Source organism: Mesoplodon mirus, assembly GCF_964341445.2.
Source record: "Mesoplodon mirus genome assembly, chromosome: 1".
Lineage (NCBI taxonomy): Eukaryota > Metazoa > Chordata > Mammalia > Artiodactyla > Ziphiidae > Mesoplodon > Mesoplodon mirus.
The window spans coordinates 221012206-221038202 of record NC_138976.1 but is presented as its reverse complement, the minus strand read 5'-3'; the positions used below and the strand labels follow the sequence as shown (position 1 = coordinate 221038202).

General features: G+C 38.6%; 1 protein-coding gene across 2 annotated transcripts in view; it reads right to left on the bottom strand.

Moving 5' to 3' along the window:
- Positions 1 to 25997, bottom strand: part of PPP2R2A (protein phosphatase 2 regulatory subunit Balpha) — an 84736-nt gene that overhangs the window by 11129 nt on the left and 47610 nt on the right. The window contains exons 3-4 of one of the 2 annotated variants that reach the window (XM_082616439.1): positions 20037 to 20134; positions 5983 to 6148 (exon numbers count right to left, since the gene is read on the bottom strand). In XM_082616439.1, coding sequence (XP_082472565.1) covers positions 5983 to 6148; positions 20037 to 20134 — 264 coding nt within the window. The remainder of the gene's footprint in view (positions 1 to 5982; positions 6149 to 20036; positions 20135 to 25997) is intronic. The other variant, XM_082616440.1, reaches the window with a different exon arrangement.

Below are 25997 nucleotides of genomic sequence, written 5' to 3'. Positions count from 1 at the left end.
TTTTAAAAAATTAATTTTTACACAAACAACAAAGTCAGTTAAAATAGCCTACTATTTAGAATAAAAATGATAAAGAATATCTATCTCCCTTGGTCACACACTTCCTAGCAGTTGCTATCAAAGACTCCATAAATTTCTTCATAGGTCTGGATGGATCTGTTTTTAAAATCTTTCTTTTCCTCTGTTGCATCAGGGATTCAATTCAAGTAAGTAACAGGGCCTGAAAATAATTTACCAATTAAAAGCATACGTCCCCAAGTCCTTCGATCCCTGGTCTGGGAAGATCCCACATGCCATGGAGCAACTATGCCCGTGCGCCACAAATACTGAAGCCCGCGCACCTAGAGCCCATGCTCCACAACAAGAGAAGCCGCTGCAATTAGAAGACCTCGCACCGCAACTAGAGAAAAAGCCCATGCACAGCAACAAAGACCCGATGCAGCCGTAAATAAATAAATAAATAAATAAATAAATAAATAATATGTTAAAAGAAAAAAAAGAATATACAGCGTTTTTAAAAATAAGCTTTAATTGTGAAGTAAGTTTAGAGTTACAGAGCAGTTGCAAAGAGTGTTTCCATATACCCTTCACCCAGTTTTTTCTAATGTCAGCATCTTATGCAACCTCAGTACATGTGTTAAAACTATGAAATTAACATTTTACATTACCATTAACTGAACTCCAGACTTGACTCTGATTTCACCAGGTTTTCCACTAATGCCTCTTTTCTGTTCCAGGATCCAAATAACACTGTATTAGTTGTCAAGCTTCCTTGGTCTCTCTGACCTTACCGATTTCTCAGACTTTCCTTCGTTTTCCTCACCCTGACAGCGCTGAGAAGCAGTGGCGAGGTGCTGTGTAGAACGTCCCTGAACTGGGTATGTCTGCTCTTCCCTCATGAGCAGACTGGGATCGTGGGTTTTTAGGAAGAGCCCAGAGGCGAAGCGAGTGTACGTACACATAGCAGCAATGTGACTTTTCCGCTGGTGATGTTAGATTTGATCACTTGGTTAAGGCAGTAACTGCCAGGTTTCACTACTTCCCCCTTGCCATACTCTATTCTTTGGAAGTGAGTCACTAAGTCCAGTCTACACTTAAAAGGACAATTAAGTTACAGTCCCTGCACGGAGGAATATCTGTCCACATATTATTTGTAATTCTCCTTTGTAACAAGCGTCCCTTCTCCCCACTTACTTATTTATTCAGTCAACCATTTATATCACTATGGACTCAAGCACGTTCATTTAATATTATACTTTGTGTTACAATCCTGAAACTACACTTATAAAAGTATCACATTCTTAATGGCCCTTCATAAGCAAATGGATATAACACCATTTGAAACAGCAGTGCATAAGGGCACCGTAGAACTCTGTCATGGAGAAGGTGGCAGGGACTCCTCCAGCCCGGCCACCCCTCTCTGCCTGGTGCAGAAGAGCATGCTAAGCTGCCCCTGGGGGTGCCCTTTGCAGAGACGAAGTGTACACAGCGAAAAACTGCTAACTTCACTAACCTGTAACCTAGTATTTCATCTGAACCCTCTGTAATCTTGTCTTTCAGCTATATTGCAGTTAAGTTATATGTGTTTTCTATGTGCTATTTAGTTTATATATATTTATATAATTTAGGTAAAGAATGATATATTTTAGAATATTTAACTTGTCCCCAAATCTGTAATATAAATGAACCAAGGCCTGAATTCTACGTTTTGGGAGAAAGTATCACCTAAATATGATAAGGATGACCCCCCTCCCCCGGCACATACACATCCCCATGATTATCTTATGGCCTGTTCAAATTCTTCATCCTTACTAAAGATCCAAATAAAGAAATCACGATATACTTATCAAACATTTGAAATAAGACATAATTAGTGTTTGTGGTTCCTAGTAGTGTTACAGGAAGAAAATTCTAAAAAAACAAAAAGAAAAAAACTTGGGTGAACAGAATTTTCAAACAAATTAAACTTCAAAACAAAAATTTTTAAGTGATAAAATTTGCAACTTAAGAGACTTTTAAAAACTTTTAATGGCATAAACAAAGGATCCAGAAGTACTACACAGTTTTAGGGCAGTGCCTGGGAACAAGGCAGGTCAGGAATTTTTTAGAAATCAAAATTTTTATGCTCTACAGTAGTGACCTTTTTATCTGGAGTTTTTGGTCCACAGTTGGAGGTACATGAGAATAATCAAATTCCACAAAACTGCATGCACGATTATGTGAATATACTCATTTTCTGTGAAGGGGATTATTAGATTCCTCAAAGAGAACTGTTGCTTCCAAAAAGTTAAGAACCACTGCTCTGCAGTGTTTCCCTGCACTGTGAACACTGATAACTAAAGAAGTCCACAACCCCAGAGCCACCCCCTCACCAGAGGGTCAGACCAGGGAGAACCATGCCACCAACTCTCCTCTGTGGGTGTGCAGCTTTTACATAAAATCCAGAAAGCTTCTTAATAATAAGCTGTTAAAACACAACCTGTTTACGAGTGAACTTTGTATTATTCATATATTCAAAGACCCAGGGTCAACAGATTAGAGTTGGACGTTTTTACAATGTAGAGAAACTGAGGAGAATTCAGAGAAAGGCAAAAGAAGGTTAAAGAGAAAGAGAATAAAACCACTTGAAGAAACATTAAGTGAATAAAGTTATAAGAAGGTGACTATGAAGTTATTTAAGTAAAAACAATCTGGGAGGGCTTCTCTGGTGGAGCAGTGGTTGAGAGTCCGCCTGCCGATGCAGGGGACGCGGGTTCGTGCCCCGGTCTGGGAGGATCCCACATGCCGCGGAGCGGCTGGGCCCGTGAGCCATGGCCACTGGGCCTGCGTGTCCGGAGCCTGTGCTCCGCAACGGGAGAGGCCACAGCAGCGAGAGGCCCGCGTACCGCAAAAAAACAAAAAACCTGGGAAACACTGAACAGTTTGTGATGATCTTGGAAAGCCAATACAAAGAGGAAAGTAAGATTAATTTGGGTTATTCAAAGCTGGAACGTTTGGTCCTATTTTCCACCGCTCTCCCCAGTAGTTTCTAATCTTTTTGTGAGTATAAAGACCCATTACGTGTGGGGGGAAAAGGTACTATTATGCTATATCTCACAGAGAAAACTATACGAAATAACAGAAAGATACTGCTCAGATTTAACAGAAGTTGACATTTTTCCATATTTGCTTTCTCTCTTTTGAAAGAATACAGATTTTTAAAGTCCTACTCCTCTTATCCTTTTTCCTATCTCACCATACCCAGACACAGCAGTTTGTAAAATGTCCATACTTGTTCTAGCCTTCCACAATGGACTCTATTTTTAGCACAAAAAATACAGCCCCCACCCCAAAATTTGTATTTTACTTAGTATTCATTAACAACAAAAAGACAAAAACCTACAATGCATTGTGTAGTGTCCTTTAAAATAATTTGTATTATTAATCAATGATTTTTCAAATTTACACAGGACTCCTATTTGGGAAACACTGTTGATTCTGTCCACAGAAAAATATTACATAGATTCACATAACCCGACCCAACCACTGCAATTTCCAGTGGTTTCTCCTTCCACTGAGCTTTTGTAGAGTTTAGTGTCTAGAAAGGCTCGCCTGGTTAAATGATGCCTTATCTCAAATCACAGAAGAGCACATGGAAACCTGCATGGAAGACACGTGTGGATATAAATAAGAACTGAAAGAGATTTAAGATTTAATCCATAAGTGAACTGAAATGGGATTTGCTTCCAAATAATACTGAGAAGGAGCGGGAGGAGAAGTACCTGAGAAACACAACTGGTGATGAACTGAGAACTGTTGAAGCTGGGTGTTGGGTATATGGGGCTTCATTATTCTGCTTCAGCTTGTACTTTAAAAATACCCCTCTATAAAAAGTAAAATGGGGCTTCCCTGGTGGCGCAGTGGTTGAGAGTCCACCTGCTGATGCAGGGGACACGGGTTCGTGCCCCGGTCCGGGAAGATCCCACGTGCCGCGGAGCAGCTGGGCCCGTGAGTCATGGCTGCTGAGCCTGCGTGTCTGGAGCCTGTGCTCCGCAGCGGGAGAGGCCACGACAGTGAGAGGCCCGCGTACCGCAAAAAAAAAAAAAGAAAAAAAAAAAAGTAAAATGATTTAGCCTATAAGAAGTGAACTGGGACTTCCCTGGTGGCGCAGAGGTTAAGAATCCGCCAGCCAGTGCAGGGGACACGGGTTCGAGCCCTGGTCCGGGAAGATCCCACATGCCACGGAGCAACTAAGCCCGTGCGCCACAACTACTGAGTCCGTGAGCCACAACTACTGAGCCCGCGTGTTTACCGCCTGTGCTCTGCAACAAGAGAAGCCACCACAATGAGAAGCCCGCACACTGCAATGAAGAGTAGCCCCTGCTCGCCGCAACTAGAGAAAGCCCACGTACAGCAATGAAGACCCAACGCAGCCAAAATTTTTTTTAAGAAGTGAACCGCCAAAATTACTAAGAGCAAACACACTTCCTGGGACATTTACTTCCAAAGCAGAAACTACGTAAATGGTGTAATTACATATTATTTGTGTCAAAGAGCAGTATCTGAAGTGCTATTTGAAATAACTTAGTTACCTATGTAAATTAAAACCGAACCAAGATTAGAAGCCAACATGTGACATGAGTAAACATATGACCTCCATCTAGGGTGCTCTAAGTTACAAGCTTTAAATCATTATTTCTATTTATTTTTCTCTTAGTAAGAAGAGAGGGGAATGCAGTTTATGTGCAAAGAGAGGGGGTAGGTGGTACAGATTTCAATGGACTTGTTAGGGAGAGCTTTGACAACCAGAAAAATTGGCACCGAAGAGGAAGCAAACATTTATGTTGCCAGCTAGTGGCAGCATTCTGGGGAACGCATTTCCAATAATTGGATACAATGGGTGATAAGGCCTAAGGTGGATGAGGGCAGCACTTAATACTGTCTACTGGGTCACCCCCGAAGTCACTTGAATTTACATTCTGCAAGTGCTAAAGAATGGTGAGGTCTAGGTGCTAAAATCTGATTTTATTAACACCGAGGGGATGAGAAAATGAGAGGTTTTCCCCAATCCTTGTGCCAGCCTCAAAAAACTTTTAATCTAATTTTTACAGACTATGGCTACCCAGAACAGCTGGACGTACCCCTCAATCACTCTAATGCTTCTCTTTAGACTCAAATCCACAGGGATAAACCGGGTCACAACAACTCATGTGAAAAAAATTTAGAAGAACAAAAGAAATGACCCACTTCTTAACCTGTCATAAAGGACTTTAAATTCTGGTAGAGTCATTATATAATTCTAACCCTCACTTAATAACATTTCCTGAACAAACAAAACAGTATGAGAAGCATCTTCTTACAGCCATAAGGCTCGCTGGGAAGAAGGCAATGAGTCAACTCCGGTTTGTGTCCTTCCTGGATGAGGATCAAGTAAGAGGAGCGCTCTCCTAGAGAGTATCCTGGAATGGGGGCCGTCCTTTGACAGAGTATTTTGTATTTACAGTTTGAAACACTCTTTGGAGAGTTAGGCACACTTAAAAAGGAAGAGGAAAGGAAATTAATATTTACCGAGCACTCACTATGTACACTAGGAGTCATCACATTCACTCCTCACAGCCGCACTGTAACACAGATATTACCATCTCCAGTTTGCAGATGAGGGAAACTTGATTCAGGGTTAGTAACCTGCCCAAGGCGACTAAGCCAAGAAGTGGCAGAAACAGGATCTGACCCAAACCCAATGGTAAAGCTTTCTTTTCACTACAAACTGTGTGGACTAAAAGAAGTGGACACCTGAGGATCTCTTTCAAAGAATTTAAAAACTAAAAGACAATAAAAAAGGGAAGACAAAAAAGAAGAGTTTACATTCTATATAGGGAAAAAATATTTCCAAATGTCTATTTGCGGAGATCTCTTAACAACTACTCCTCTTTGAAAAGGGGAAAGCATCCTACAGGCTATGTGTACATACTGGGCATATGAAAAGAAAAAATTTACACTTACCATTGGTAGACAATAAAAACTGAGCAGCATTTTTCTGGGGTAACCACCTAATTTTGTTGATCTTTTCTTCTATTTCTAAACTTTTCAAGTAGTCAAACTCTGGTTCATGGCTCTGAAAGGTGCTGTAAACATTATATTCTCCTCTGCTATGAGACTGGATTTTGTTCTAAAATGGAAACAAAAATATTTGGAGCAGTTGAGAAATATTTCAAATTAATCAAACATATAATCAATTCCAACAGACCCTGAATCTTATATAAGTTATATTGTTTTTTATATTTAAAGGCTTTCAAGGAATAAATATAAATGCTTAAAAGAAAAAAAAAGGAAAAGCTAAATAAAGCCCAGTAATTAGGCCCAATTCATGAGGAAAAGCGTTATTAAAATACGGATCATTTTGCTGATTACTTTTATCTATGACATAGTACAGAGGACTACTGAGCACACATAACAAAAAGTAAAGATTAAATAAGAAAAGCTCATCAGGAACAGCTGGCTGAGGCACACCTTCTTTCTCTGCCCACTGTTTTAAGGATCAGTTCTCTATCCGTTACTTAACATGATGTATTGTCCTCTTCCTTTCCCTTTCTCATGCCTGCCTTTAGGTCAATTCACTGCTGAAAAACTCTTTAAGAGAACAGCTCTCATAAATGCAACAGCACATCTGACCCCGACCTCCCCCACCCAAGACCACAGTTACAGGGCTCTATTACCCACTGAGCCCACATTCAGCAATACCCAGCAGGCCTCACGCCATCAACAACTGCGTACCTTCCTTGAATTATCTTTCTTATATTATGAGCCTAGCACGCACCAACGATTTATTTCACTTAGTATCAGTGTGAGTGAATATAATTTAAGCTATTGGATAAAGAGTCTACCTGTGAACTTCTTCAGTTAACACTACCTTAGCAAAAATGAGAATTATAACCATGTTCAGAATTTTACGTTTTAATCCATCATCACATAATCTCACATAATCACACATCAAAAAACCTTTCCACCAAAAACATTAAATGTCTAGTTCAAAAAACCAATGGAAAAATAGTTTAAAAGAAAGATATTATTTATAATCAACTGTTTTAAGTAAAAGTGAATTAGCAAATGAAATGTTTAAGATTACTTGATAATAAGAATGACCCGTTAGTCATTATTATTATTTCTCCTTATAAAAGAAAACTTTATTGAGTCATCATCTTGTAAGTGTATGTTCTGGGTTGTTTTTTTTCCAGTAGCTTGATTATCTGGATTGATCATTCATGGTTACAGTTGTATGTGGGTCCTCTGACAGTAGTATCAATCATTACTGAGTGGGTTTGCCAATACTGAGAATGCAGAGCATACCAAAGAACAAAATCCACACTGGGGATATGGAAAGGGTAAAAATCAAACTCAGAACCTTGGTCTCATTACCATACTCTTACACCAAATCTGATAACTAACCCATTTAATGTGTACACGCTAATATCTCACCAGAAGAAATTCCGTAAGTCTTCCATTGAAAGTTACTCAGTCTCTAAACGTTTGTCATGTTACTCTCCAAAAAAAGCTACAATATAATGCAGTGTTTTTAACTTAAGCAAGAGACTACAGTACTATGTACACTAGGTCCCAGAGGTACAGAGAAATTTAATAACACAGAATCTCTGCCTTCCGGTAACTTGTGTGTGTGAAACTTTAGTCAAAAATAGAAATTAAGGTCCATATAATTCAGGTAAGCAAAACAAAGAGCCCAGGTAAGCAGGGCCAAGGTATATGCAGAGACTAGGTCTATCAGGGTCTGTATTTGATGATAAGGAAAAGAAAAGCACAACCATATAAAAATATTTTCTACAACAGAAAAATAACATCATCCTTAAGACTCAAGAATAACTACATGGGTCTAAACATGATCTATTACATGATTCAGAAACAAAATCATTGGAGGTGTTTGGCCGTCTCAATGGATTGCAAGAAGCACTGTTTCTTTCCGACAGGAAAAAAAAAATATATATATATATATATATGTGTGTATATATATATATACACACACACACACACCACACAAGGAGAAAGTTACAGCTGACAAGTTAAAGATACATGAGGCATGTGCACTCTCTCCTGAAAGTATGCTGAAATTACAGTGAATTTTTAAAGACAATGGATAAGAACAAAACAATAACTGCAGCAGTGACAAATGAAAGAGGTCATAAAACAGATGCCATAAAACAATGACCGACTTAACGAACTGCAGAGAGCCGGACCCTAGCAGACAGTGCGATTTTCCCTAAAACATGGGGAGGGATGTTGACATTGGAACGGTCACGCCAGCACTGTTCTCGGCGTGAACTAAGTGCACCGAGCAAACGAAGAAAAGGAACATAATCCCGTGTCCTCAACACTGTGCCATTCGAACAAGAATGCATCAAAGTCAAAGAAGGCTATTTTTGTTTTAAAACCTCTCCTACAATCAGAGAGAATCATGATACATTCCAGAATGCTTCATATTTGGGTTTTTCTTGCACAGCTTTCCAGAATCTATTTTCTTAACCACACAATCTATTTATGTGAAATCTTCTTAATGAATTTAGAAGCGCTTCATCCCAACACCCGTAATAGTATCTGGCATATAACAGGCATTCAATAAAAATTTTCTAAATGAACAAAAATAAAAGCAAAAAGAATGAATAAAAGGTGGCACCAGTATGGTAAAGGGAAGCTGGAATTAACCTGGCAAACGGAGTATGGTGCAGAAATGAGGAAGAATGGGTTAGATGCACACACAGCAAGACAGAAGGTTCCGGAAAACACAGCTCTCAGTCATAAAGTAGGACACAGAATGAGGTGCAAGACAGGGTATTCTTCACATACATTAAAAAACACAGTCCACAAAAACAAAATCACGTACTTCAACATGGACACAAACAGAAGCCACAAATACATAAAGGACACTATATCATGATCAAGTTTTAAAGCCACAATGAGGACAGTGTGGTGCTCACACGAGAACTGACAAATATACCAGTGGAATAGAACAGATGGCCCAGAAACAGGCCTGAATTTGGACAAAAGCGGCACTGCTGAGCCAGGATGGTCTTCTCACTAAATAGTTTTTGGTTAATTGGCTATTCATATATAATAAAACAAACCCTGACCCTTACTACACCTCAAGCCACTCATGTAAACTGATTCCAGGTGAATCAGAAATATAAATGTGAATATGTCTAGTACAACACTGTCCAAGCGAGCTTTCCGCAAATAGTCTGTATCTGTGCTGTCCAATATGGTAGCCACCAGCCACATCTGGTTACTGAGCACCTGAAATGTAGCTACTGTGGCTAAGGAAGTGAACTTTAAATTTTACTTAATTTTAATTAATTAAAATTTAAATAGCCACAGGGATCTACTAACTACCATACCAGAGAGCACAGATCTAAAAGATAACAGAAATGTAGATCTTCCTGGACCTTGGGGTAGAGAAGTATTTCTTATACAGGACAGAAAAAGCAGTTAAGTCTAGAGAAAACATTGATGAACTGAATTATATTAATATTAATAACCTCTATTTGTCTAAAGATACCATTCAGAAAAAATGAAAAGGTAAGTCACAGAATGGAAGATAGATACTTCCAACAAATACAACTGACAAAGGGTTCATATATTCAAAAAGTGCAAAAAGCCTACAAATCAATAAGAAAAATAACAGACAACCCAGCAGAAAACAAGTGCAAGAGATTTTAGTAGGCACTTCACAAAAGATGATATCCAATGGCCAATAAACACATAAAAAGATGCTGAACCTTGGCCTTAATCAAGAAAAGTACAAATTAAAACCACCGTAAGATACCCTCATAACCTCTGAATGTTTAAATTTTAAAATTACTGACAATACAAAGCATTGGCAAAGATGTGGCACAGCCAGAATTTTCATATATTGTTCATGAGAATAAAATTGGCAGAACCACTTTTTACTGTGTTGTCTACCAAAACTAAATGCCTACCCCCCCATGACATGATAATTTCATGCATGACAATGTGCACCAAAAAATCTGATCAAGAGTGTTCGCAGCAGCATTATTAAGCCATGAACTGAAACAACCAAAATGTCTGCATCTATTTATAACAGAATGGACAAATTGTGGTACAGTTTTACAAAAGAACATTATATAGCAATGAAAGTGAGCAAATTATTACACAAACATAAACTGAGCAAAAAGGCCAGACATAAAATACCAACTGTAGATTCGACTTATAAAACGTTCTATAACTACAAGCCAAACTAAGTGTTAGAAGACAGGCTTACAAGGGGAGGAAAGAGAAAGGAATGACTGGGAAGGGGAATGAGAAGGGTTAAAGGAAGGATGGGAAGTTCTGCGTGTGATAATACACTAGTGTTTTGTGCACTTTTCTGTGTATCTTTCAATAGAGCTTTTTAAAAAACAGCATATAAACTGTGCAGCCACTTTGAAAACGGTATGGGCGTTCCTCAAAAAAATAAAAAATAGGGTTTCACTGGTGACACGGTGTTTAAGAATTCACCTGCCAATGCAGGGGACATAGGTTCGAGCCCTGGTCCGGGAAGATCCCACATGCTGTGGTGCAACTAAGCCCGTGTGCCACATCTCCTGAGCCTGCGCTCTAGAGCCCGTGAGCCACAACCACTGAAGCCCATGAGCCTAGAGCCCATGCTCCACAACAAGAGAAGCCACCACAATGAGAAGGCCGCGCACCGCAACGAAGAGTAGCCCCCGCTCGCCGTAAGTAGAGAAAAGCCCGCGCGCAGCAACGAAGACCCAGCACAGCCAAAAATAAATAAATTTATTTTTTTTTAAAAAAGGGGACTTCCCTAGCGTTCCAGTGGTTAAGACTCCACGTTTCCACTGCAGGGGGCACAGGTTTGATCCCCTGTCAGGGAACTAAGATCCTGCATGCCACGAGGCACAGATGGGAAAAAAAAAAAAAAAAAGAACTACCATATGATCCAGCAATCTGGTATACATCCAAAATAATTGAAAACAGAATCTCAAATGAGATTATTCACAATAGCTAAGAAGTGGAAACAACCTAAATGTCCATCGACTGATAAATGAATAAAGAAAATGTGGTGTGTGTGTGTATAATATACATTTAATGGAATATTATTCAGCCTTAAAAAAAAGGAACTCCTGTCATAGGCTACAACATGGATGAACCTTAAGGACATTATGCCAAGTGAAATAAGCCAGTCAAAAATGACAAATACTGCATAATTCCACTTATACGGGGTATCTAAAGTAGTCGACCTCCTAGAAACAGAAAGGAGAATGGTGACTGCCAGGGACTGGAGGGAGGAAGGAAGTTGCTGTTCGGTGGGTACAGAGGTTCAGCTATGCAGAACTGGGGGATTCTGTTGCATAACAATGTATATGTGGTTGGCAAAATTGTATTGTACGCATGGATATTTTGCCACAATTAAATAACAAACAGCACACAAAAACAAAATACAAATTATAAGAACACATTCAAATGGTTCTCTATGAAAGAGAGGTGCATGGGAGAATGGGAGCACATTATGCAAATAAAAGTTAATGTACCTGTGACTACACACGTGCGTGCACGTGTTTGTTTACTTAAAGAAAGGGCCTCACCATGATCTATAATGGTAGTGTCATGAACTCAAGTATGCCCCTGAGGTTCAGACAAGCCAAAACAGAATATAAAACAGCAGTAAAATCCAATGATGTTTGAGCCAAACAAACATTTGGAAAGAGAATTAGAACTTCATTTCTTACACAAAAATAAATTCCAGAGGGAACAATTAAATATTTAAAAGTAAATAAAAGCAGCCAAAAGAAAGTACAATGGCAACTTTCTATAGAATTCTGAAGTGAAAAAGAGCTTCTCCGTATAAAAATGAAAGCAAAGAGCAGAGAAAGGTGGACGTCTGTCTGACTAGGTAAGAATATTTAAAGGTTAAAAAAAAGTATACTGGGGAGAAAAGTGCATCTTAAGACAACAGGTTACTATCTTTCATGTGTAAAAGGTCCTTAAAAATAAGTAGGAAAAATATTAACACCCTCCTCTGAAAGATGAAAAGGTCATTTACCTAAAAAATGATCAGCAAATATATGTATTAACTACTCATCATCATTAGTATTCAAAATTAAGGAATAATGTTTTGCCTTTAAACTGATGAAGAATAAAAAAACATGATGATGACCCCTGTTTTAATGATGAGAATATGGACAAAGTCATATAAAGTATATGAGAGAAGTATAAATTTACACAACTTTTCTGGAGGATAATTTATCCATACTTATTGAAAGCCTTAAAAAGGTACTCAACAATTCCACTTCAAAGTATAACCTAATGAAAAACAATGATGATAAGATGTATGAACAACTTAATGCATAAACAACCTAAGTAAATTATTCTTTGTGGAAATGATACACAGTTTTCATATTTTCCACGATAAACATATTAAGAATAATCAAGAGTTAAAAATGACTTCTTTGAAGGAACATCACTTGACGTTCTATAACAGCTAATTCTAAATATATAAAAAACTGCCTTGTGTTTTTACTAACTTCCTCTGCCTTAAATGAAACTCTGTGAAAATACAGAAAATATTTACTTTGCTCCTAGACCAAAACACAAAAAATTTTAGAAAACATTACATGTATTTTCGTTTGGTCACATAAAAATGAGAAAAAAAAGGATTTTTTTTTTTTTTTTGGCGGTATGCAGGCCTCTCACTGTTGTGGCCTCTCCCGTTGCGGAGCACAGGCTCTGGACGCGCAGGCTCAGCGGCCACGGCTCACGGGCCCAGCTGCTCTGCGGCATGTGGGATCTTCCCGGACCGGGGCACGAACCCGTGTCCCCTGCATCAGCAGGCGGACTCTCAACCACTGCGCCACCAGGGAAGCCCAAAAAAAGGACATTTTTTAAGCTTCCACATAGAACACTATGAAAACTTAGTTACCGTTTTTTAATGCTCCTTTAATCCTATTACTTGTTAGAGACAACCATTTGTTTTATATTTCAAAATGTAGTTGACCCTTGAACAACATGGGAGTCATGGGTGCCAAGTCTCTCTGCACAGTGGTAAGTCCACGTATAGCTCGTACTTAGCCCTCTGTATTGTGGCTCCACAGCTGTGGATTCAACCAACCATGAATTGTGTAGTACTGCAGCATTTACTACTGAAAATAATCCATGTGTAAGTGGACCCACGCAGTTCGAATCTGTGTTATTCAAGCGTCACCTACAGTTAGTTTAAAGAGTTTTTGAGTCTTGTCAAACAGCAATTCAGGGACAGTGACAGAAATGGTACAAAACAAAATCAATTCATATCAGATAACAAACCACTATCAATGCACTCAGCAACCTAGGGGAGTTTTCTAGAATAAAGCAAAATACAAGATGGTGTAAACATAAAACAGACAAAAAATTTTCAAACTTTTTCCAAGCTCATCACAGTGATGGTAGTTGAAATACTTGAAGATTTTACAGGATCCTATTAAATTATATCCAATAGTAATAAGCTAATGCTCATTCACTGAGTGCTTATTATGTACTATGCTAATCAATATGTAATCTAGAAGAATGTCAGTCATAATTTCCTATTTATAAAACTACAACATAGGGCTTCCCTGGTGGCGCAGTGGTTGAGAGTCCGCCTGCCGATGCAGGGGACACAGGTTTGTGCCTCGGTCCGGGAAGATCCCACATGCCACGGAGCGGCTGGGCCTGTGAGCCATGGCCGCTGAGCCTGCGCGTCTGGAGCCTGTGCTCCGCAACGGGAGAGGCCACAACAGTGAGAGGCCCGCGTACCGCAAAAAAAAAACAAACTACAACATAGTGGGAGAGATAAAAAGGATACCTGGTTGAATCAATTAGAAAATCAAATCAAGTGGTATTATTCTTTACCTATGATATTCAAATAAAATTTAAAGAAAATGTGTTACGTTACAATTAATATACAGTTGACCCTTGAACAACGCGGGTTTGAACTGTGCAGGACCGCTCTTACATGGATATTTTTCAATAGCAAATATGTCAGTACCACAAATCAGCAGATGTGGAGGGCTGACCATAAATTACATAGGGATTAACCCCATGTAGTTCAAGGGTTAACTGTAATGCTTTAAAATGTTATAAAATCTAAAAGAGTTAATGTGCTATTATTCAGATTATCTAACTACCCAGAATAATTTATTTCTAAACCATGACACAGAGTAAGAGCAGGGCATAGAGCAAATAATTTTAATTACTGGGAATATTAAGAGGTAAACTGAAACTAGAAATCTGGATAATAGATGGCTGAACAAGAGGGGTGGCTGGATGAATGAGTGAATACAAACGAGGACTAGAACCCAGGTCTTTAAACTCTCAGGTCTTTCAAACTCGTTCCAAGTTTTCTCTCGCTAAGCCTCTACAGAGAAAACATCATACCTTAATGGCTACTATTAAGAAGTCTGATAAGTACTTTTCTCATTACTATAAAGTTAATGAAACTGATTTTCCTGTGTGATTTACACCATTTAGGCTCATTACTTAGAGGAGTAAGATTTTTTTTCATTGTGGATATTCATCCCAATTTATACAGAACTAGCTTTTTTTTTTTTTACCCACGACTAGCTGTGTGATCTTAGAGGAAACATTTATCTTCGCTAAATCTCAATTCATTTATAAATCTGTAATAAATTGAGGCATAGTAAGTGAGCATAACATCTTCGTTATTTTACTGTGAAGATTAATAAGATTTAGGGAGCTTGGCAGAGGGTCTGGCATATAAACTGTTGTTGCTATACCCATGTCAGAATGGGAAAAGCAATGGACAGGGAATCGGGATATGAGGGTTCCAGAGCAAGGGTTCACTTCTCTGTTAACTGTATGACTCTCCACGAGTAAACCTGCTGTCTGAGCCCCCCAGTTTCTTTATTGGTAAAAAGAGATTGCATTACCAGAGGTTACAAATTTGGGGCCCACAGACTACTCAACTCCCAAGGGTCCATGGGATTTTATAAACTCGGATGTGGTAGAAATTTACATGTTATTTTTACTAATCTCTAGCTGAAATTCAGCATTTCTTTCAATTATGGATGTAGCAGCAGGCCAGTGTTAGCAATACCACGACCTTGTCACTATAGAAATGACATGTTTTAAAATCACACTTCAGCTGTTAGTCACAAAAAAACACAGATTGCTCAAAAATAAGTGTTTTTAATAAATTGAAAAATATATTTCAATAGTTTCCTTCACAATCCTATGTATTTTATGCACTTAAAACATTCTTGAGAAGTCCACAGACTTTACCAGGCTACTGAAGGAAGCTACGGCACAGAAAGGATTAAGAACCCCGCAAACCCTATAAATTTTAGCTCTGAATTTCTATGAACACAACATATACATAAAAAGTTCAAAAGAGGCAAAACAAATTCACAGTTAGTTCGGGACAGGGGGTAGTAGTGACAGGACAGAGAGGCTTCTGGAGTGCCAGTAATATCCCATTTCTTGACCCAGATGATAGTTACACAAATGTATTTGTTGTGAAAATCCATAGAACTGTACACATATAATTCTATGCATTTTTCTATATGCATGATCTATCTTGGAAAAACAGTTTAAACATATTTTTAGATAAGATAGCCTTGAAGCTGTATTTTGGAGCTTTTATCATTATCCTGGTATTGGAATGAAGTCAATTTTAATTTTAATTTTCTATCAGGTTAAGTCCCCAAAGGAGTTTATTAAAAGTAAGTAAAAGTAAGTAAGTAAAGTAAGTGAGTGAGTGAGTGAGTAAATAAATAAATAGATAGATAGATAGAGGAAAAGTGATAGTGTCTCTGGCTTCCAGAAATTCTGATTTGGTGGTTTTGAAGTGCAATCTAGGAATCTGCATTTTAACATTCTGGTTAAAATTTTTAGGTGGCTAGGTGCACTTTTAGGTGATTCTAACATTTTGTACTCTGAAAGCACAACCTTAGATTAAAAAAATGAATGAAAAATGAAGACAGGTAAAGCCAAGCCTGGTAGCTTAGAAAAGGAAGCTTATTTTATAGATATTCTGATTTGGAAGAAACCACAGTGGTAGTATTTTCTTGAAGTTCTCCTATTCTTTCCACAATACTCCCGACAGATGGGCATCCAATTCTTGTGTACTTATTTCCATACACAAAATAAACTAATCTCTTCTCCCACATGAATCCCTAAGTTACAAGGCTCTTCGTCGTCTCTTCTTCTCCTGGCTTTACAGCCTTAGTCCCTCCCACCATTCCTCCCCAATGTTTCTAAACCTGCTATTCTGCTTGGCGTACAGTAAGTGCTATGTTAAGTGAACAGGGCCACATCACTCTAAAACAGTAGGATCTGTCCCTCCACCTAAACAATAGACTAAACCAAGCCCTTTGTATAAACGACATTGAATTCCGTTAAACCACATCCTGATTTTGAGCCCCATTCCAGTCTTTCTAAATAATTCAGAAAGGGAATACAAACATATTAACAATACTATCCATCTTTTGAGATAAGCACACGAAGCTTTCTTCTATACTCTGTTAAGGAGTTTTGGGAATACCACATTAAGAACAAAAAAATGCGAAAGAAATCCTAGAAAGTAACCAGCAGTCATAGAAAACAGAAAACAAACGCTGCATAACAATCCAGAAAGAAATCAGAAAGGAACCACCTCTCTGCTCACTTTTCTCCTTAACTGTCCCTTAAAAATATCAACCCTCCCCCAACACTTTAGCTTATCATGTGTATCAAAAAGCCTCAGAGGAATGTGAAGAAGTTCTGAGCAATCCAAAGCCAACAGGAAACCAACTACTTCAACAACTGCTGATCACCTAATATAAGCACCCATAGAAACAAAGAACCCTTAAAAACTACGGAACACCACAACTTAACAGCTGCATGGAATCTCCCTCCAAATTATCATTATCAGAAGGAATGTATTGCACCATCCACTTTGTTGTCCAAAGCCATTATATACAAACTGTGAACACTAGTAAGACGGGTCAGTTATTTCAGGACATGCTATAAAGAACACTGGATTAGACTCAAAGTTTTGGACTCTGACCATGTGATGCACATGATGCCTAAAGTCGATTTACCCTTGTGCCTCAATTTCCCTACACGCCCTGCTTCTATCACAAAGATTCTGTCAAATAGAAAACTATTCAAACGTGTTAGTTATAAAAATACTATTAAATAACAGCAGAAAATGTTACAGGAACACCAGGCTGAAATATACTCAAACTGAATGAAGACCCTGTTTACTGACCACCCAGTTTCTCTGCCTGGGAAACAGATGGACAGGCAGCAAAGTGTGCCCGACAGGATGACAGGAAGAGGACCTGCCACACCTGAAGGGTAAAAGTGAGACAGAAAGGTGGGTTAAAGATGTCAGAGTTTGATGTGCAAGGTTCACTGCTGCTACAGTATGATCTTTTCTTCTTAATTAAGGGCAATAAAAAAAAGCGAGTGGAAATATGTAAATCTCCAGTCAAGTGAATTTTAGCAAGGAACGCTGACACCGTAGACACGACAGTTCAAACATCACTGTGTTTTGCGAAGAGAGCTAGCAACACCATCAGGGCCTAAGAAATGCTCACTTGTTAAGTGCCGGTGTACCTTGGGGTGTATGTATAACAGCTGTGGTTGTTAGAAAAAGCTGGATTAAAATTTAGAGATCCAAGGTCTAATCCCAGCGCTTTGCTATTAAACTAAGCAATATAACTTTGTTATGTAAACTTCTGCTAGGATTTACCTAAACATTAGGAAAAGACTATCTCTAAGTTCTCTTCCAGTTTTTAAACTGTAACACTATTTTACAGACGTATAGCTATGAACTCATAAAATCTAACCTAAATATGTTATGCACTGATATAAATGTAAGGTACACACATTTATAATCAACGACATAGATGCTGAATGTCCTGAAGACAGCATTATATTAGAAGCTCCAGTATAAGACAGGGCTTAAAAATGTGTAAAATATATTAGATAAAATGCATCAGATTAATATTAACAAGATCAAGTTTCAAGAGGGAAAGCCAGTAATTATCATCTTTGCTATTTAATCTATCCTTTAAAAAATACACTGATATTTATATTAAGTAATTTTCAAAAGACACGCTACTAATCTGAGTTTCTAGATAATTAATTTTTGTCTTTAACTCTTTTTTTTTTTTTTTTTTTTGCAGTACGCGGGCCTCTCACTGTTGTGGCCTCTCCCACTGCGGAGCACAGGCTCCGGACGCGCAGGCTCAGCGGCCATGGCTCACAGGCCCAGCCGCTCCGCAGCACGTGGGATCTTCCCGGACCAGGGCACGAACCCGCGTCCCCTGCATCGGCAGGCGGACTCTCAACCACTGCGCCACCAGGGGAGCCCTGTCTTTAACTCTTAAATGCAGTTAAGAATGACAGACAACTTACACTTTTAAAGAACACAAAGCCCCCGTGTGAAATGTAGGCTCTCTCAGAAACCCTCAATGTAAATCCCTTCAAGATGGAAGTGCTTAGGAAACAAACTTAATTTTAAATGCTTTTCTCCAAACACCCTTCTTTAAAACAAAAGTGTAGACTGCCATGAATTTTCAGTTAAAAAAAAAAATACACGGAAGGGCAGAAAACGCCTACGGGAAAGCCAGCTCTAAATGCTGAATAACAAAATTAACACTCACATTTTGGTTACCTAACATGAAAGACATCAGAGCGCACTGAGAGAGAACATGTTGGAAGTTCTGGGTTCTGGTTGTTAGCTCTGCCACAAAGAAATCAAGTGATCTCTTAATAGCCTGGCTTTCTCATTTGTAAATAAAGGGAAAGGGTAATGACCTGTAAGGTTCCATTTCGACTCTTAAGTATTTCAAAATTCTTATGGTCACGTTTTTAGCTGCTTGAAAACAGGAACAGAAAACTGATTTTGCCCCCCTTCCCACAAGATCATTCTCTGTCAAGAAAAGCTTGAGTCTTATTTTCATATTTTCTTCCAACCAGAAAAAATAATAAATAAAAGGAGACATATTTAGTGTTTGTGCATCTTCGAATCAGACACTATTAATCATTTCTTTTAAAATTAAATTACCTACCTCACTGGGTGTTGTGAGGATTAATTCATTAGTGTTTGTAAAGCACTTTGAGATCCTCAGGTCAAAGGCGCTATAGAAGTGCAAAGTAGTAGTATTATTACTAGATTCTTGCTTATTTAAGGAATTTCACAATCCTTTAAAAGCTAACTCTGTGTTATGATTTAGACATCTATTTGTAAAACCCTGCATTTTATCCACATTACTTTTAACTCTTCTTGAATATCTTACAGATAGACAGGGGCAGAATGTTTGGAAACAAATGATAAAGGTTTAACTTTGATCTACAAATGGAGGGAGAGACTAAGGGAAAATCCATTGTGACAAATTTTGTTCAGCATAAAATTTTAGTGAGAAATCTTGTCAACCAGATTTAGAAGTGTGCCTAAGTTGTACCCAAAACAAAACCAAACCCTACTTTAATCACAGATTCTGCAATGAGAAATTCCTTTCTTCAAAGAGAAAGGGAAACAATTTTCAAATCAACTCCACTTTAAGAGGGGTACTGAGCTTATAAATTACGTTACATGCGTATACATGCAACTGTCATTTAAAACCTTTATACTTAAATCACAGTAACAGTATTAGTATAAACTGATGTCAAAATAATTGAGCAGCTTTTTCTTTAAACTACGCTCCCACCCCCAATTACACAAAGCAAACTATGCACTGAAAAAGAGGTCAAAGCAATTTTGCTTTATGGAATTTTAAGAGGAAAAAAAAGAGGGCCAAGGCTTTAAAACCAGTTAAAATCTTTTATTCCACACTTCCCACCCCTTTCTCTAACCAAATCTTCTCACAATTAAATCAAAACAACACACACACGTACACATACACACACAGAGAGCTAAGAGAACCAGAGCCGTCTATACATTGGATACTCCGCTCGATAAACACACTTCTTTACAAATCTGCCCAACATCCTCTGATGAGATTCTCCAGCATAAGCTCCAGTCCCAAGAGCAAACTGAAATTTAGATATTAAACTTTATAGATACTTACCTCCTGCTCCTGTTGAAAGATGACGACTCTACCACCTTTATCTCCGGTTGCTAGTAATTCTCCAGAATGATTAAATTCTACTGTAGAAATTATATCTGCTGTATAATTGAAACAAAAATGAAAAAAAAAAATTAGTTCTTCTTTCCCAACTCACTACAGAGTTTCTTAATGAGAACTTAGCATGTTTTTCCTAATACATTCCAAGTCTATATATCAACCTGCCATCAGAAATAAAGTAAATCTAAAGTTCTTTCATGAATATTTTGGTTCATCCAGAAGAAAAAAAACTCCCCGGAGTAAACCAGTGACACTATTTTAACAAACAGGAACACAACAAATAATAAACACTAGTGCTTTATTAATCTTTCACTAAATTCATGAATGTAAAGAAATCAACAACTTGTGAAACATTCTATAACAGCACCATTAAACATTAATATCGGTAATTATTGTGCTAATTTTCTTTCTGATATACTTTTGATAAGCTACTTTATGCAAACCCAAAGATGGTCTATAAAATTAAGACAGATATCAATAAAATGGGGAAATTTTTAAAATGTAAAAATAATTGCAGGTGGAAATTTAACAATCATAAATATGTAAATTCAAATTATGGCTTCTTAAACAAATGTTTGCAAATAGAACACACTTATACCAGCAATGCTTTGTGCTATGCACCTTCAACATGCACAGCTCTTCTTGTGGCTCCCAAACACAGCAGGGGCTACTAGAATCAGTCATGTTACACCCAAAGTCGGTGCTAACTTCACAGTCAAGTTCAAATAAAATTATCAGGGTTTTTTCCTTGCTTTTTGACACCAGAGCCATTTTCCTAAAGAAAAAAATCTAAGTTACAGAATTGGGCATTAAGATAAAGCAATTAAACTATACAATTCACCATTTTTACAAGCATTATGCCAAATTAGGAAAGACCCCATCATATGCATGTTATATAAACAATCAAACTTTTACTACAGGAGAAGGGTCATTTTCTTGCCTATATTATTAGCTAACTGTAAGAATTTTTAAATGTGACTTTATATAGTAAAGAACACTGTATACTTTAAATTTTAACACTTACTGACCAATGTATTGTATCATATCAATAACCTGTCCAGCACAGCATTTTACCATTTTCATTTTAGTGATTTTTCCAAGTTCAGCTTGATTTTAGAAAGCTTTCTTTGCTTCCTCCATTGTCTGTCTAGGTCCAAGGCACCTTACCTTTTTGGAACTCTCTGAGAACCTACTGAAGGTTCACATGCTGTCCCAAGAAACTGTACATATTTAAGTACACACAAAAATTTGCATATAATTTCAAAAGGTTTGGACAGCATCCCACCTCCAGGTTAAAACCTTTAGCCCAGACAACTCACCGTGGCCGGCGGTGTCAGGAGGAAAGAATAAATCTAGCGTTTACACTACATGCATATGCAACGCCATGGGGTAAAAGTGAATATACTGTGCTAGTCTGTAACGCCCAACGTCAATAAACACTTAAAAGCCGCTCTATTCGGTGCTCTGTATTTACTTCCGTAGTAAGTATAATAAAGGACTAAACACACAGAGAGTCCCTGCACTTAGAGCACATTATAGTATCATCACGGAGAGAAAGTAAGTAGGAGCCAACAATATCAGCACAGATAGTTACAACTGATTTGAAGGCTAGGCTCTACAATCGGGGGATACGGTAAAAGCCTTACCCAGTAAAAACTATCTTTAAATTCAGATCCCTCAGACAGGCACCACTCTGGAGAGGAAAACTGTTTCTCTTGTTCTTTTAAGTCCAACTCCGCCAGTTTTCCCTACAGCATTGATAGTTTGTGATTTCTTTGGCTAACTCATCAGAGGAACGAGTTAATTTGAATATAAAGTCGTGCTTCACCAAAAACACCTTATCTCTCGACTCCAGTGTATGCTCTTGGCTTGGTGAAGTGCTCACACCTGACACCAGCTCCAGATTCACCCTCCTTTTCACTCAGTGGAATAACAGGAAGAGTAGGCTCAGTATTTAAATTATGTCCTCTTTCGCCAGGTCCAAATTGTTGCAGCCACCTAAATGAATTCCTTGTTAGGTAGATGAACTATCGCAGATAAGACTTAACAGGGCATATGTCAGTGATCACGGTATGACCAGCCTGGCTGGCCTCTCTGTTGGGCAGCGGTAAAAAGTAGGCAGGACAGAACGCTGCAGGATGGGCTCCATTTCTAATGGGGAGAAATGTCGATCTTCCTTAGGTGAGCTGGACAGGGGGAAATCTAGAGGTGATTAAGTCAGTAAGGAGATCATTATAATAAGAGGATTGAGGAGATCTGGGACGGGGGTGGTGGCAGTAGGGATTCCACACCTGTATTATTCTTAGAGACAGAACAAGAATCAAGGAATAGAACAGCAGGCACAATACCCCCAAGTACTGAAGACATCACTGACTCACACAGCTGGTTATAATGAGGTCACTGAACATCGGACGGGGAAGGGAAGGAGACGTGTGTGCACGTGCATGGGGTGAGCACATGCATGGGGTGTGGAGGGGAGGACGGAGAAGAGGAAAAGACCAATAATTTAGTGCAGGACGCAACAGGAATAGTAAGACATCTGCTCTTACAATGTGTCACTTCTTATCCTAAGAATGGTTATTTTACAACAGGAGCTGCAGAGTAAAGTGAAATGATAGGTGTTTAGTACCAAACCAGCTTTGCAGCAAGGGTACAAAACTCTAAGAGGTACACTTGAGACAGGCTGAGGAACCCTAGAAACAAATGGCCTACACGGTGAGAGGCTGAACGTCAGGAAACGACAAGAAACAAAGATCTACATCATAAAAGTCAACCCTCTTTAAATCCTTGAGGGAGAGAAATATTGAGTGAAAGGCATACAATTTTCTCATTTTAGATATTTTTAATACACTACTGTTTGTGACTATCCTGCCAAAAGCCAATGAACAAACAGAAAATTTTAGAAATAGCTAACCAAGCCACTGATGCTTAGTGAGTAGTGTAGAGGAATTTTATTTGGGGGAGGGGTGGGCAGGCAGATTCATGGCCTCCTTGCTGTGATTTTTATACTGCATATATTTAATATAGCCATATTTCAGATAAGTAAATTATTTTCCTGGCTTGTATGATGAAGTTAAATAGGTACCACGCCATGGTGTTCCCTCCTCCTTCCCCACAATAAAAGAAAGGGGAGAAAAGAAACACCATGATTTCTGGATGCTTGGCCATCCGCACATGTGTGAGAGAGCCACCATATACACAAGCACCTATTAAATCTCCAAGTGTATGACTGCTTTTAAAGTTTTTCTGAGTTGTAAAATGCCTAGATCTCACAAGGTCTCACTGAGAATACGACATAAAAATGACGAATAAAAGGGAGAATAAGATCAAATTCTGCTTTGTAGACCAAGAAAAATATCCAGGAATCCGTTATGGAGTATGCTATGAAACTGAGCTTTGAGCTGTATGTGCTTCTACACCCTGGTGTGCCAAGAAGGGGATATGGGTTTGCCTGGATACGGCAAGCACCCAAAACCTGTAACCTCCAGTTTTGAGAAAGCTCTTTACCTCAGTGTGCCATACAAACATCTCTGTTTTCAAGTGTGCCAGGATGTGTAAAAGATGAGGAAGCACGGCTCTAAAAATAGTGCTCCCACATCATGTGCACTGATACCCAAATGAGCTTGGTCAAATACTGCTTGCTACCTGTGTTTTTGAAAGTAACAGTAACTCTGCTCCTAGAAAATAGTCTTCTAATGTTCTGATTCCTATGCCACTGAAAACTATCACAGAGTAGACGACTGCAGGAAGTCTACAACAGCACCGTTCGACAGAACTCTCTCGTTACCATGGAGGTGTCCTGTATCTGCGCTGTTCATACAGTAATCACTAGCCACAGGTGGCTCCTGAACTTTTAACTTTAGCCGTGTGTCTAGGGGCTATCATACTGGACCGCCTAGGTCTAAAACATTACAGAGTGGACGCTGACTTCTACTGAAAAGCCAAGAATGCTGGAACTGGGAGAATTTTGAACCTTTAAACAGTGCACTATGGGTAAAATAAAACTACTGTGCACACACACACCCAGATTGTTACCTCAAGGAGCAGGCTGAAAATATAAATGCATTTCATGAAAATTTAGATTCCTGAATACTATTTTTAAAACAAACTGTTAATGAAAGCCTCAAAAACTTGAGAACACTTTACTCTTGAGATTAAAGTCACTATCATATACTTTAAAAAGGCAAAGACATTAGCCTCACTGTTAGAGTCATATTACTGAACTCAAGGCAGGGTCCAGTGTAACACATCAACTAGGTCTGTTCTCATAAACCAACAGAAAACTTCCTCTTCTAAAGAGAAAAATAGGAATCTTTCCTATGACCAATAAAAATGTTATTTCACAATGGAAAAAAACACCTGTGTTAATCATCTAAAGAACATTCTAATACAGTTAATAAAAAGGAAGGACTCTATCAGAACATCCGTCAACGGTCCTACTGTGCCTTAAGTCAACACACAGCCATTTTAGGCACACACTAAAGCGAGATTTAAAAGGCACAATCCGATTTTTGGTAAGAAAACTTAACACAACGTTTTTGACCTTTGTTATGAAATTCTATATACTATTAATAAAAACCAAGGAATTTATAATGTGTTATACAAACTGGAACTCTAATTTCTTCCAGCCTCTTCGTTCTAGACTGTCAGCGCCCAGGTTTCACCCTAAGAAGGTGAAATAATCACTTTCTTTTGGGGGTGGAACGGTAATCGGTGGTGGTGGGAATGACAACAGCAGTGTCACTGGTCTGTCTTCGCTTCATCAGGCGCACCACCCCACCCCCTTGTTACCTACCTTCTCTATTTCCTATGGGCTCTGATAAACAGACTAGGACACAATCAATCAGACAACCGAAGGTTCAAAAGTGTAACACGCTCAGCATAAAGATCAGATGAGGGGGCCTCCCTGGTGGCGCAGTGGTTGAGAGTCCGCCTGCCGATGCAGGGGACGCGGGTTCGTGCCCCGGTCCGGGAAGATCCCACATGCCGCGGAGCGGCTGGGCCCGTGAGCCATGGCCGCTGAGCCTGCGCGTCCGGAGCCTGTGCTCCGCAGCGGGAGAGGCCACAACAGTGAGAGGCCCGTGTAACGCAAAAAAAATAAATAAATAAAATAAAATAAAAAATCAGATGAGGGAAAATGAATAGATGGTATCTATAAATGGTAGTAATGAACAATAATGACTAAATATTAAGTGATCCAATTATTAGTAGCTCTGACATTCTCTAAATACTTCAACTCCTGCACTGTAAGACAGCTGATGGGGTTACTCATTGATTTTATCATTCCATTTCAGGACTACAGTCCAAATAAATAATTTGAAAGAAACCAATTAAAATTAGTACCCACACGGTTACAGCTGAGTTATTAACACACTGGCATACGTCATTTTATTGCACTTCTCTTTACCATTCTTCGCAGGTACTGTGTTTGTTTACAAATTGGAGGTTTGTGGCAGCCCTGCGAGGACGAAGTCTATCAGCACTGTTTTTCCAACAGCGTTTGCTCACTTCATTTCTGTGTCACATTTTGGTTATTCTCTCAATATGCCAAACTTTTTCATTATTATTATTATTTTATTTTTAACAGTGATCTGTGATCAGTGATCTTTGATATTACTATTGCAAAAAGATTATGATAGCATTTTTAAAAAATAAAGTGTTTTTTCAATTAAGGTACGTACGTTGTTTTTTTTAGACATAAATGCTATCGCACACTTAAGAGACTACAGTGTAGTGCAAACAACTCTTACATGCGTTGGGAAACCAAAAAAATTCATGTGACTCTACTTACTGCAGTCATCTGGAGCCAAACCCTCAACATCTGAGATGTGCCTGTTATGAAATAAGCCAAACGTATTTCAAACATCCGATAATGAGGAAATATAAAAGTAACCTCTAGTACAC